At 36.0% G+C, this 14,965-nt stretch overlaps 1 protein-coding gene across 3 annotated transcripts in view; it reads right to left on the bottom strand.

Annotated features, from left to right (window-relative positions):
* The window catches only part of CUL1 (cullin 1), a 54,850-nt gene that overhangs the window by 21,708 nt on the left and 18,177 nt on the right, over positions 1–14,965 (bottom strand). For all 3 annotated transcript variants that reach the window (XM_065052120.1, XM_065052122.1, XM_065052123.1), the window contains 5 exons: positions 7,430–7,604; positions 6,137–6,304; positions 5,037–5,087; positions 3,983–4,073; positions 3,142–3,305 (listed from right to left, as the gene is read on the bottom strand). In XM_065052120.1, coding sequence (XP_064908192.1) covers positions 3,142–3,305; positions 3,983–4,073; positions 5,037–5,087; positions 6,137–6,304; positions 7,430–7,604 — 649 coding nt within the window. The remainder of the gene's footprint in view (positions 1–3,141; positions 3,306–3,982; positions 4,074–5,036; positions 5,088–6,136; positions 6,305–7,429; positions 7,605–14,965) is intronic.

The following is a 14,965-nucleotide window of genomic DNA, read 5'->3' as shown; positions in this document are numbered from 1 at the left end:
AAATGTTAAAACTGAAGTTGTTTATATAGCATTTACCTCCATTTTATTTGCAAAAGTGTTAAAGATTCACTTTACAAGCCATCTGTGATTGCAGCACATTATTAGGGATAAAGCACATATGTCCTCTTATCAGTCAAAATTATTTCAATTAATAATGGCATCAAGAAAAGGAAATTAAATTAATGCATTTTCCTAGTATTTTAGAATACTGATTAAGATCATATTATGGACAACAACAAAACAACTATTTCACTGCTAGTCCACTGCATCATATACAGATGACTTTAAATAATATCTGCCACTGCTGGCTTCACTCATTTTTGTAATAATTTTGCATTTAGCTCTTGTGAAATGGTCCTGGATTACTGTTTCCTAGAGTTAAACCAGTACAGGTCAAAATAAGGGAAATAAAATGAACAGTTTGCATAGGGATACAAGTTCATGCTTCAGGTTACTTGCAGTTTCCTACCAGTAAAGAATAACAAGTGACTTCCTTAAGGACAGCAAATAGCAGCAAATCTTTCTGATGAACACTGGAAACTGAAGTCAGACTACTAGGGCTACTTATGTTTAATAAGTTCTTTATTTCTGTAGTTCAGGAAATTCTGCCACTCCTAATGCTGCTTCTTAAAATAGCCTTAGACTTTCACGTGTAATGTGAAAGTCAACTCTTACTTTGAGCTCCTTTATGAAAATAAACATTCACTCTGACTTAAAATTTGCATATACTCTTTCACTTTGTGTGTTCTTATCATTCAATTTTCCTTTTAAAGTCATATTTCAGAAACAAGGGAAAAATAATTAGTTCACACAATGATATCTTTGGCTATTTTAACTATAAAAATCAAAGTTCAGTTTGAGACTCTATTTCGAGGGACAGTCTTAATAAATACTGACCTTTTTCCCTACAGCATATCAGGCCATGCCAGCTTTACTCATGAGTTCTGGCCTGAGAAGAAAAATTCACAATCTTTCTAAACTCAGTAGGTCTGTCTGTATAACTACATACACATATCCTAGTTCTAATTAAGATTTCATTGAGTACTCTACAAGAAACAACCAGAATTCCACTACAGCATTGTAACACTGCTGGTGTACACTACGGTACTCCAACGAGTTTCTTTTTATTTTCATTTTGCAATGCTATTTCTCTCCAATTAGAACTCAATGCACAGTGCTTCAGTGAGAAAGTCAAGTAAGCCTACTAATAGTAGATTACTTAGTTCACAGTTCATACTTACAACAGATGACTTTTAATACCTTCTTAACGCTAGTATGCCGTGGGGCTGCTGGAAAACTTGCAGCTTTTCACATCAGTCTCATTTAAGGTGTTTTGTAACAGAAAATAACCTAATTCTAGCAATACCCAAGTAATAATTCAGGGGAGTACTACTCTGTTCCAGGCATTTAAGTGACATGCAAGACTACAACACCCAAACAGAAAAAAAAAAAAAAAGAGGTTTACAAAACTGCCTGTCATTTTTAAGTAATGTTAAGAATTCCTTATGCATAATGAAGTAAGATAAAACTGAAGGACAAACCTATCCGAATTTAAATTTAAGCTCTGCAAACTTGCACAACCTTTCTTGATCTCTCCAGCAGAGCATGCAGACTAGAGAAATCAGACAATTTGTTCAGTAAACTAGCTTTTAGCTTCAATTCCTAAGTTTCCCCTTTTCATTAGGTCACATCCTTTAGTTTGTATCATTTTGCAAGCTCTGATCATATTTAATGTAGAATCTAACACACATCATTTTTAGTTTCATCAGTTAAATTTCAGGAAATTAGTAATGCAAACAGAGTTTCTTGTTCAGTTTGATTTCAGTGTATGCACATTATCTGCAAGGAGATGCCAAAACAGCCCAAATACCTTGTATACATCTCTAGTACATGAATTCGAACAGAGAATAAAGGCTTTCTTGCCGAAGATTTCCCCAGCCTTCTGCAAGCTTTATATGTGTCTTCAGCTTCAATATCAGCTTCAATCAAAGCAAGCTGCTGTTCTGTGGATGTTTTAAGTCTTGATTGTTTGAGTTACTAGTAAGTTCTTTCTACTTGCCACTAACCTCTAGTTCTTGATACACCAATCACCTCCAGACAGCTTTTTACTGCCCTGTACCAAGGAAGCCTGGGTGAGCCAGTCATTCAGGTTATTCCCTTGATCTGTTTTTTATATATTTTAGGATTAAAGTATTAATAAAGACAAGAAATTGAAAAAGGAAGTAACAAAAATAATTAATTCAACAACAGAAAAGTAAATCTGTGGGACTGCTGGAAAACTTGCAGCTCCCGCTCCCCTCTTTTTGGGGTAAATCATTGACTTTTATGCCAAGACTCAGACAGGATGTGCTCTATGGCAAAAGAAACATAAAAGATAATAGAAAGAGATACATGCTTCTGCATATTACATACTCAAAAGGCTCTCTCTTTTTTTTCTTAATTAAACTGAAAGATAAAAAAGTGCAGCAATTTAGAAAGTGAGGAAACATGCTGAGAAAAATATAGAAAGCAGCACTTTCCCAGGATGGAAGATGACTTACCTCTTTCACACCCAGTAAGACTGACCCAATAAACAGGCTATACAGAGTCAATGTTTATCCAGCTTGCTCTAAATTGCCCTGTCTGAGATCCCCCAAACCAGAGACTATCTAAGAATTTAAATCTGGCCTCCCCTGATCAGAAGTATTGTGTAAAGTTTATTACATTAACATATTCTGAGAGAATTAAAGCTAATTAATGATTTACCTTCCTGGCCAGCTTGCTCGGTAGGAGATTTCAATAAAGGTGCCAACACAGTTCCTTGTATAGGAACTGTAAATTTGTAGGTCTGAAGCAGAATGACTATTTTGGTGTCTCTAAGTCTAACAAAATCTGAATTTATTTTAACATTCTCTTCTGTTTTGCCCATTAAGAAAGTTTCAAGCTTTGATTGTACTTACTGAAATACACTAAGTAAACAAACTTCAGACCAGATAAACATAGAAGCAAATCACCACAGGGAAAAGGAGCTAATTGTTTCTCTAAGATAATCTGCATTTTAAGAAACTGATAGTAAAAGCCAAGAATTCATATAACTTTACCTCTAAAAAAAAAAAAAATCTGTATCCATAAAATAACCACGAAGCTTATTAAATAACTTACCTTCTTCATGTACTCTGTGACTGGGTTCTGTTGCAAGAACTCAGTACTTTCTCGTGTATAAAATCTCTCTGTGTCAGCAAGAAACTGAGATTCAAAGGATTCTTTATAGACAGTTAGTGTAGGCCCTTTTGCAAATGCATCATCTTCATTCAGCCCCAGCTCAACTACAAGAAAAAAAAAAAGAGCAGGCAATGACGAAATTGTATTTTATAAGGCAGTCTCTTGCAAATAAACAGGTATCCTCATTCCAACTTACATCAAGGTAATCAGCTGGGACAGTATCAGCATCACTTTCTAAAACTTTTTAAAATATACATTTATTTTGCATTTAAAAAATAAGCAGGATAAAACATCACTCATGTAAACTGCACTTCTTCATACAATGCTAAATGGATGACAGGATTTGAAAAACTTCACTATCTCAAAAGCTAGTTCTATTCTGATCCCATTTTTTCCTTCAACTTGCAGATTATACAGACATATAGGGTTTTTTATTCATGAAACTCCCAGTTACATGAAAACGGTAAAACACTGTCCCACTCTGCTCTGTAAACTACTATATTTCCCCGCCTGCAGATTTATCTCCTAAGTAACTGATTTGTAAACAATGAACACTCTTGTCTATCAGTTGTGCTTTCAAGCTTTACAAATATGGTATAATCAACTGAAATTATGTGAAGTGTCTTTAAAAACGTGAGTTAAACAATATATAACTGCATTCATTTTAGCATAAAAATCTTTCTTGGACATCCAAGGAGGTGGGATGCTACTCCTGGGCTCTGACAGGGAATATAAATTTATTTGTTTTTAAGAGAATAATAAAACCTTAAAGAAATCTCACCATAAGATTGTACAACTCCACTGATCAGCCTTGTATTGATAGTTTCACCATTTCTTTCCTTTTCAATCAATTTCAACACAGCATTTGTTACCTTTGAAAACAGGAATTAAAAGCAAGTCAGGCACAGGAAAAGCAGCTGGTAGGTCAAACAGTTTTTATTCAGGAGTTTATTCCTATATTCAAGCCAAATCAAGCTCCTTGAGAACAAAATTTAAGGACACCTGAACATATAAAATTCCTATGGACATCACAGAGTATGCTACACCTTCAAGTTTTACAATGTAATTACAGTCCAACTAGTTGAGCTGTAAAAGGGTATGGAAGTGCCTTTTTTTTTTTTAATTTCAAAAAGCACCTTCTAAAACAAATTTTTGTTTGTTTCATACCTGAAACGCAAGAAAACTTTGCAGTAAGAGCTGAACTAATCACCTGTACTTACGTTGATAAATACTATGTTACAATTATGGTTCCTCTAAACTGAAATCTAGCAAATATTTTCATAATACAATACAGTCTTTTCATCATGAAGTACTGGTAAGAGGGAAATCACCACACATAAATACTTTGTTGTGATGGAATGTCTTGTTTTATATTGTGCTGATTCACTAATTAAAAATATTTGGTTTATCTGAATCTCTCAGGCATCAGTGTAAATTTAAAGATTCACAGTAACAGCTAAAGAGACAAAAAACCCCAGGCCTGTCACTATCTGTTCTCACACAATCTTGACTCTCAAACCTCAAGACATGACTATCAGCCTGTACTCCTGTCTGGCTTCAAAACAGCTGAAGTTGTTACTTCAAGAGTCTGCTCAGCAAACAGATAACACAACAGCCTTAGCATCGAGCTTCAACCACACACTCAGAGAAAGGTCTATTTCCCTTAAATATTTATCTTTTTAAGATCAAAGGTGAAGCAGAAGGCTTCCTTTTATTTTCTGGGCCTGACCCCCACCCCTGCTCCATCCTCTAAATTCTCCTTTGAACAGTTACTACTGAGATATAAAATTAAGCCTATAAAACAACACTGTACTTATATATATACATTTATATACCTGCTTATTTAATGGCCTGAATAAGCAGTCTCTCCAGGTCACCAAGGCAAGCTAGAAACAAAGGAAAGGACATGAAAGATGGAATAAAGAAAATATCCTGCATGCATATGTGTATACATGTAACTCCTTAAGGAAAGCTGATACAGTATGTTAAATAATCAACTTTTTTAATGATTATATTTTGGCGCACACATTTCTCATGCAATAAGACAGTTTCACAATAAAATTACCATTTGCCTTATTACTAATTCTACCTAAGACATCTCCTTTTCTGATGGTGATCCACTGCCAGCTCTGAAAACTAACAAACCCTACAAATTACTCTGAGAAGATACAGCTTTTTTTGTTGGTGATTTTCAGGCTGACAGAGTCCCTTAGCACTAGGCCAAGTGGAGTTACGACAGAGGGAAGTAAGGATATCACCTGTTTTTCTATCATATGTAAAGTTAGTTTAGTGAAACAGTAATATAACACATCACTTTCCTGCTTCACCAGTAAGGACAATAATTATCTTTTATTAAAAAAAAAAAAAAAGTACTTTTAGTTATCTGAGATACAGAACTTCTGCTACGTTCTTCCTTTGTTTGTATTACTTTACATTACAAAAAATTTAGCAAGATCACATATTAATCTTTCAGGACTGCACCAAAATAACTTACACTACAAACCAAATGTTCACTGAATCTTAGCAGCTTGGGTGCTAAAAAAACTGTAGAGATTTATTGAAATCAACACAAAGAAATGCAATTTACTTCTCCATTTATATTTGAAAAACTTGACTGAATTATATGTGGAATGACAAGGCCATTATGATGCACACAAATAACAGTATAAGCACCAAATATTCAGGGACAACCCTCAACAGTCTAATAGTGGTAGTCCAAATACATATAAGGCAGACTGAATATCTCAGGTTTAGACCCATGGAATTTTAACAAATATACTGGGATGGGAGTATGGAAAGAGGGTAAGATTTCTGCTTTGCCCTCTTCTTCAAAACTTCTGTAAACTTCATACAAGTTTCAAGGAGCAATCTACAGGATGATAATGCAAACATGACAGAAGGAGTGGATAAATCACTCACTTAAAAAGGTACTTACTGAATAAATTTCATATATTCCTTTACGACCCTCATCACACTCACGACGAACCCAATGTCGATTGAGGTAGGCACATATCCCGTTCAATACTTTGCTTGAAAATCTATAATCTTCCCATTGCTGAGTGTAGAATTTCAGCACACTCTCATCCATCAAATCTTCACCATCCTAAAATAAAAAAGTTTGCCAGTACTATTGGGTAATTTTAAGGTACAACAAAGATATATAAGGGTATACAAATTGACTGTGTAGTAAATATACGCCATGCAATCTGTCTGTAGGAAATACAGTGCTAATACATTTACTTCTGCATTAATAAAGCACAAGGCCAGTACGAGTTTCAGAAATCAGAACACTGGTGAAAAAATGCACAGCATGGATAAAGCTCCTGGAGACACTTCTGTCCCTCCTGTGTGAGAGAGAGAGGGTGCACCACATTAGAAATAGACAATGACACTGGTGAGGACATTACGTAAAACATACCAGTACAATGGCAATGCATTCAACATGACAAACTCCAGAAAATATGCCACCCACTCCCACCCCTGCTACTTGGAAATGGGTACAGCATCATATTTGTTCTTGTTACAGAAAAAAAAAAAAAAAATATAAAGTAGTAACACATGGAAGTTCAAGTTTTCTTTTCAAACAGGACCACTACAGCTTGAATGGACAAGGGAATAAAACCAGGAGGGCATTCTGGATAAGATATCAGACACCTTTATACAGCTTGATAAATTAATTACACAGTAGACTTGAAAGGACACCAATAATTCTTTTATTATTGCTCAAAACTAAAAGCCCAAAAGTTAAAAGCATAGTTCCTTTCCAAAAATAACTAGGAACCCTTCTCTTACAATGCAGCTGAACATCCTGCTCTATTGGTAGTTTATTACATTACGTTAACAGTTACCATCAGGCATTTTCAACATTACAGGCAAGCATTTTTTCAGCATTATTAACATGCTGGTTAATTGGTTATGAAGTCTGGCTATTCTTGTTCAAGATACAGGACAGCTTAAAATGGCATGTAACATTACTTCTAGAAAACCGAGAAACACCGTTTTGGCTTGAAGAGGAAAAGCAGCTCACAGGTACACTTAGCGACTGATCTGTGCCCAAGATAAAGCCTATAAAAGTTTCTAATGGCTAATGAAGAGAAAAACAAATTTCAAGATCATTCAATTTACTTTCAGTGCCTGCATACACCTCTAGCTTTGTTGACAGAAGCTTCTCTCAACCCAGCCCACATTACTACGACAAAATGTCGATCGACCTAATGCCCCATCTTACCTTAAGGAGATTTGTCAAGTAGTTCTTCAGAAATTCTTTTAGCCGTTTGTACAATTCCAAGCCAACAAACTGAGCACCTCCAGGTGCCTGGCCCTTTTTCGATTTAGAAGGAGGTACTCCAGCTCCTCGTGCTTGATTAGACTGGTGTACACTAGTACAGTAGTTATAGACATGACTGACAGGAAAGTTAAGGAATATGTATGTGCCAGCATAAGACAAAAAATACAATGAAAAACAGAATATTAACTTCAATAAGCTGTTTTTATAATACTATAAATGACCTAACCATAATACATTACAAAATGTATTAACATAAAATCATAAAATCAAACCAAAGCTAAGAAAATGAAGTGATTTTCAGCAGAATTACCTGCAACAGCAATGTGTCAGACAGCAAAATGCACTGTAAGTACAGACGCCAACATTAAATTTAATTAACACTTACTTAACAAGAAAATCAAGAAAATAAAGCAGGGGAATTTGCTGATAAGGTTATTTTCAAGGTTTAAACGTAATTTTTTTGATTTATTAGGTTGGTGTAAAAGTAATTGCAGTTTTGGACTGTGAATTTTGCATCATTATAACTAGACTCAAACACAACTTCGTTAATCAAAATAGTAATTATTACAATCAACACACTTTTGCCTACGAGAAATAAGTTTGTTTATTTCTGTAGCATAAAAATCTGTGCCTTGGGATTCGGCAAACTCTTGGAAAGCATTTTCTGCATCCTGCTGGTTGTGGAAGCATTTTCCCTGCAAAAGGTTGTCAGGGATGCTTGGTAGGTGGTTGGCAAGAGGTCAGGTGAATGTGGCGTATGACGCAAAACTTCGTAGCCCAATTTGTTCAACTTTTGAAGTGTTGATTCAGACCCTTACTATCGACCACTGCTGGTTGCAGGTGCTGCAGTTTTCGGTGCATCTCATCGATTTACTGAGCAGACTTCTCAGATATAATGGTTTTGCTGGGATTCAGAAAGCTGCAGTGGATCAGACTGGCAGGACAGCACCAAACAGTGACTATGACCTTTTTTTGGCGCAGTTTGGCTTTGGGAAAAGATTTGATGTTGTTCTTGGTTCAACCGCTGAGCTGGTCATTGCCATTTGTCGTATAAAATCCACTTGTTGCACGTCACGATCCGATCAAAAAATGGTCCATTGATGTTGCATGGAATAAGAGAAAACAACACTTCAAAATGACAGGTTTTTTTAATGATTATTTTCGGTCAGCTCCTGAGGCACACACTCATCATGCCTTTTCACCTTTCCAATTTGTTTCAAATGCCAAAGGACCATAGCATGGTCAACATCAAGTTCTTTGGCAACTTCTTGTTTAGTTGTAAGTGGATCAGTTTCGATGATTGCTCTCAATTGGCTGTTGTCAACTTCTGATGGTCGACCACTGTGCTTCTCATCTTCAAGGCTCTTATCTCCTTTGGGAAGCTTCGGAAAAGGTTCCTCCCCCAGAGGGTGGTGGAGCACTGGAACAGGCTCCCCAGGGAGGTGTCACAGCCCCAAGCCTGACAGTGTTCAAGAAGAGACTGGACAACATCCTCAGACACATGGTGTGAACTGTGGGGCTGTCATATGCAGGGACAGGAGCTGAACTCGATAATCCTTGTGGGTCCCTTCCAACTCAGGACACACTATGACTCTATGAAAACTTCTTGAACCACCACTGCACTGTATGTTTGTTAGCAGTTCCTGGGCCAAATGCATTGTTGCTGTTGCAAATTGTTTCTACTACTTTACAACTAACTTTGAACTCAAATAAAAAAATGGCTCAAATCTGCTTTTTGTCTAACATCACTTCTATAGTCTAAAATAAGTATAAAATAAACAGCAAGTAAGAATTCAGTAGCAAAAAATAAAAAAGAGAAAAGCATACTAAAATTATGTATAACATAGCCACATTTAAGAATGTATTCCAATATCAAACAGCAAATTCAACAATGTAAAAACCGCAATTACTTTTGCATCAACCTAACATTATATTGGCCTTCTACAAATACATAAGCTTTCATTTGAACAGAAAGAAATTTCAACACTAGCCTCAAGGAACATTCAGCAGTTGAAAACACAGAGGAGAGCATTTTTGCATTCTTTCAAACACAATCTTTCATAAAAGTTTTGGCCATTTAACACAGGCAGACAGCGGACAAACCTAGAAAGCAGTAATGGTGAGACACACACCCCCAAATGCACACCATGAGATTCACCAAAACCCAATTTTAGGCTACAAGTACAATCCCAGCATTTAAGTATGTAGTAGCATTAATTTTTCCTCACATACTAATACAGTCTGGAAGACTTGCTGTATCTGTTAACATAACATTTAAAAAACCCATTCTGTTTTCTGATCTAAAACATTGAAATACTGAGAATTCTTCCAAAGTAGTAGGTAGAAGTTGCATTGCTCAAAACACTTTGAATAAGAAAGCATCCTGAAAGAAAACGAACTCCACAAACAAGGAAAATAAACTAGCTTGGTAGCACTCGATGAGAACACAGATCTGACAACAATTACCCTAATGATTCACCCAGCCAACAATTAGCCAACAGGAACAAAGCTACTGAGCACTCACACTTCTACTGACAGTCCGAGGGCAGGGTTTTGAGTCACATCCCTTGTTAGAGAACATAATATTAAGCAATCCAGAAGGTCTAATTTGGTTTTAACTTGTGTTTTAACTAATAGACAAAGCTTTAACCACTAGATAGGTTTCCTCCACACTATGCCACATACTAGGAAATTAATATGCCTCTTATATTTCTTTTCAGAAAGCCTAGCACAATATAATGGAAGACATCAGCACAATTAAATACCAACGGCATTAGAAACCCCAAATATATAATGCATTACAGTCATAATGAACCGACTTGCTCTAGTACTTAAACAGTAAAGCTCAAGTAGAAAAATCTCTTAAAATATCCAGTTAACTCTCTCGCAATTTCTTAAAAAAAAAAAAGAAAAAAGCTTCACAGACAAATCATATCCTTAAACTGTGGTTAAGGATCAGAGTATCCTACATGCCACCAGGAACAAGGTTTTGTGTCAAACTGAAAGCAAAGCCTTCCAATGGTCTATACTCAGGTACTTGTTCAGAAAGTCATCACATTCTGTCCAAAAGAGTCATGATCTTTGCCTAAGATTAACTCTTTTTGAAAACATACAGCACAATTTCTTACCTGTTACTTCATCCAGGTGTCAAATAATTAGATTTTCCATGATATCAACCAGTAATATAAACCCTTCATTTGTGCTTAGCAACTGAACTTTTATCAGCCTCTTATCTCTATGAAGCCACTTATTTCCTGGACATTTAGTGATTTCTTGCAGCTCCCAGCTAGTTGTTTGTTCAACTTTCCTGGCACTGTCACTACTTTAACATCTACTCTTTCATTTCAGAATCCCCTGTTCAAATGAGTAACTTCATACAGCATAACAATTCTTAAGAATTCTTCTCTAAACACAAAACTCCCCCTCTTTTCTCAAATAAGAAAAGTGGGGCTTACCTCACAGTTTAACTTTAAAATATTTAATATAAGGTCCTCTGAATTGTGTATGGAAAGTCTCTCCACCATGAGAGAACAGATTTAGGGTTGATTCATAGTTGGCAGTCTTGCAACCTTCTTTACCTAACTCCCCCATCTCAAGTGGCTTTGAGCAAGCCTGAAAATATGAGGACTGTCCAGGTTCTTACAGCTTTTGTGAATACTACCTGATCAAAATATTCTTTCTGTTCTTCAGAAAAATAAGAGACCATGATTAGAAAACACAGGCCTTTTTCTAACCCTACACATTTTACTGTTAAAACCTTATAAAGTAAACACAGAGACCTTTTGTCTACATCTGACAATAATCAACATACAGCTGGAATAAAAATATACCAGTAATGTCCATCTGTATTTGTTACTCTGGCTTGAGTCTTCCTAGCCAAAGTATCCAAGACAGCACTTTTGAAATGCTCTAGTTTAGTTGTTCTACGCAAGACAAACTGAAGTTAGTTTGCCTGTGCAGAAGCCAGTTTGTAAGTGCAAACAACTCTTTGACATATTATACATTAAAAAAAAAAAATGCTCTCACACAATATTTTTTACAATCTGTGTCCCCATCTGCTAAAACCAACCATGGACAGAAAGGCTGACATATTCAAAACAAAATCAGACTTCTGCTGCTTACAACGAAGTACATGACAGTCCATCTGAGAATTACAAGGAGAACACTATGAAAAGAATTCTTGGTTGCAGAAGGCAAACTAATTCCCTCAACTGCTTTGTATATTGGAAGCCATATACATATCCAAACAGCTATTAGAAAACATTTCTGTGGGTGTCTGAATAATTCTGCATAGCAATTTGCATAGTATACCAAGCAGAGAAGTCACCAACAGAATAGTTTGCACTGCAGCAAAGCTGCATTGCTGCCCAAGCTTCTGGCTGCTGAAGTTCAGATTTGGGACAGCAAACGGAAAAACCACCTATGGAAGGAACAGATCTCTTCTAACTTCTACACCTTGCTTACAGTGAAGAAAAAATTACATTTACTTATCCAAATTAAAATTTGAGGTAGAAGACCAAAAGGAACTTAATTTTTTTTTTTTTCAGCATTGTGTTGTTTAAAATGAAAGAATCTTTTTCAGAACTTCGTTCTCCTCTGAAACTCTTCAAAATGGAATACAAGAAGCAGCAAAAGACAAATTATATTGAAGACAAAGGTGGCAGTTAACTTACACTGCTTTTGACAACTTCAACTCTGTTTCTAAAGCTGGTCCATGAAACAGAAAAAAAACAAAAGAAACATTCCCATGCTGTCATACCATAATGAATTTATGGGCTTACAGGAGATTATTACCACTGAAGAAAATGATCCGGACACACAATCCACCTGGAGGCCCTACTTGCCACCCGCTTTTCCAGTAGCATGGGAGTTCTTGTAGGTAACCAGTGATTTGAACTGGGGAAGTGACTGCCACTACAACTAACTGTTGCCCCTTTTCCTAGAGCCTTGGCTAAGCAGATCTGAACTTCTGTGTCTGTACAGGGGAAGTGAAACAGGCTCTTGCAGTAGCAATGCATACAGTTTTTGAGCAAGTACACAATCAAAACACAGGGCTGAGTGTGCCACGATCACCTCTAATCTACCATCCACCCCAGAAAAGCACCAAAATACTCCACACAGCTTTTTTTTTCCTCCAGGAGCAAGTGCAAACAAATTATGTTAGATAAGTACCGGTTTGGTAATGCAACAGACAACAGGAAAACACTCTGATTTTACACTAATTGGTGCAAATTACTCAGGTTATTCATGAGTCCCTAATCTTACAAATTTTTGTAAAGAAAACCATTCTGCTGAGGTAATAACTTATTCCCCTTTCAGCAGGACAGCTGGGTCCTCATTTTTTTTTCATTTTACTAAGAAAAAGTAACACAAGTGGAATAAGTCTGCTTGAGGAACAAATATGTAAAATTAAAAGGAACTGAAAGGGAAGCAGAATTAACACAAGGTACCACAAAGCTATAGCACAAAGAAAAATCACACCAAAGTTTTTGAAAAGGAAGAAATACGCAAGAACAACAAGAGCTGAAAAACTCTCTAACCAGAATTTCTCTATAATAAAGAAACTAGAAGTAATGAGAAAGATCAATTTTGAACATAAATTCACTTTTTCACAGATCTAAAGCAGTAATTATGCTGAGTGCTCTGTCACCTCAACAGCTGGCCTAAAGGAACAAGTTGAGATTAGTTCCACTTTTGTCAAAAATCTGTATTTTCCTAGATTACACCAAAGGCATGCAAGAACAATATATAAAAAAACCACTAAAAATACTGTTAGGAAAATTGTTAGGAAAGACTATGAAAGTCTGCATTCTTGGAAAACCACTTCTAATACAAACAATACAGCTTATTATATCTACTAGAGAACCACTCTAAATATTTTCTTCAAAATTATTAAAGCCATTTCAACTCCTGTGTGTCTAGAAGACAAGCTGTGAGTGCCTCACAAAACCACCTCATCCGTAAGTAAAGCTGCTAAGAGAAGTGGGCATGCCTACATGACTTTAACAGTAAAACAGATAAAGGAATTTTGCACAAATGATAAGGTTGCCAAAAATCAGTATCTTTTCAGAACAAGTGCTTTAAACACCCACTTCAGCTTTGTGAGGAGCAGCAATACAACTAAAAAACACAGAAACCTTCGTTCTTTTCAGGTAGGTATCAGCAAGAGCTTATTTTAAGTATCTTCAGTTTGTCATCCAGTAAGGAAGGGTTACAGATACCTCATAAAGCAGTTCAAAGAAAATCAACAAAGAAAAAAAAAAAATCAAGACCTTGCCCCCAGCCTCACACATTCTCCATTTGTGTTTCAATATACTTAAATTTGTAACTGAACTTACGATAAAGTCCTTAGATTAGATACCATTGCACTATTAAACCATCCCAATTTTATTCAGGGAAGGACAAAGACCGAAAGAGTTATTACAGCATGAGCCATGCAGCTACTATAAAAATCCAGGCATATCTGAGCTCAGACAAGTTTCTACAAGTCTGAGATCTCAGAAACTTCCAGCAAAAGCCATTTGAAGACTAACAGATAATTTCTTGTTTCCTTTTTCATGGCATAAACTCAAAAGAATCACAGGGAAGCACTGAGTTACAAGAAAAACACAAATTTTCAAAGCCAAATTCATAGTGCACAGTCTTTATGCCAGGAAGTGTAAGAACCACTCTGAGGTTGCTTTTAAGTTTAAACTTCTTTGCACTGACAGAAGCTGGTTTTGTAGAGAATTTTCTTGGTTGCTATGAAAAGCAAGTAGAACAGCAAATGATCTTTGAAGAACATAAAAAAAACTGACTGCACTAATATAAACATATTCTGTACTTCTTTCAAAATGAAGCAGCAATTTTTATAAATTACACAAAACCACATAATCATACGTACCTTCCCACACAAGTGTATTCGGTACCCTTCAAACACACAGATACTTCTACCTTCTCATTCCACATAGGCATTAACTGATATGTGAAACACACTACAAAATACCATATTGAACATAAGCAGGATTAATATTAGTAGGACAGCAGATTGCTTTGATGTATCCAGAGTGACCTTAAACAATTTGGCATTAAAGCGAAAGGATGATTTAGAGTGAGAGAATCTCAAGAGAAAGTGGAACAGTGTCTGATGTTGAAGAAGTGCATACCCTAACACCCCTGTCTCTTTTCTGTACTGAAAGAGTGTACTAATCTGTCCAGAAGAAAACAACAAAAAAAAAAACCCCACACAAAAAAAAAAAACACAACCACAAAAAAAAAAAAAAAACAAAACAAAACACACACCAAAAACCAAACAGACCAAGATACCAGCTGCCTCATAATAGATTCATGTGATCAAAAAATAAAAGATTCTCACATTTTTATTGTACACCTGCTGATCTAAAAACCTACTAAAATACAGTAACTTCAGTGAAAGCCACTGGCATAAGGCTTGCAATAGAAGGAACTACAAAGGACCTTGGGCAAATGGATGCCAAG

The sequence above is a fragment of the Columba livia genome, chromosome 2 (genome assembly GCF_036013475.1).
Source record: "Columba livia isolate bColLiv1 breed racing homer chromosome 2, bColLiv1.pat.W.v2, whole genome shotgun sequence".
Classification (NCBI taxonomy): domain Eukaryota; kingdom Metazoa; phylum Chordata; class Aves; order Columbiformes; family Columbidae; genus Columba; species Columba livia.
Note: the sequence above shows the minus strand (reverse complement) of the source record. Positions and strands in the feature narration are given on the sequence as shown.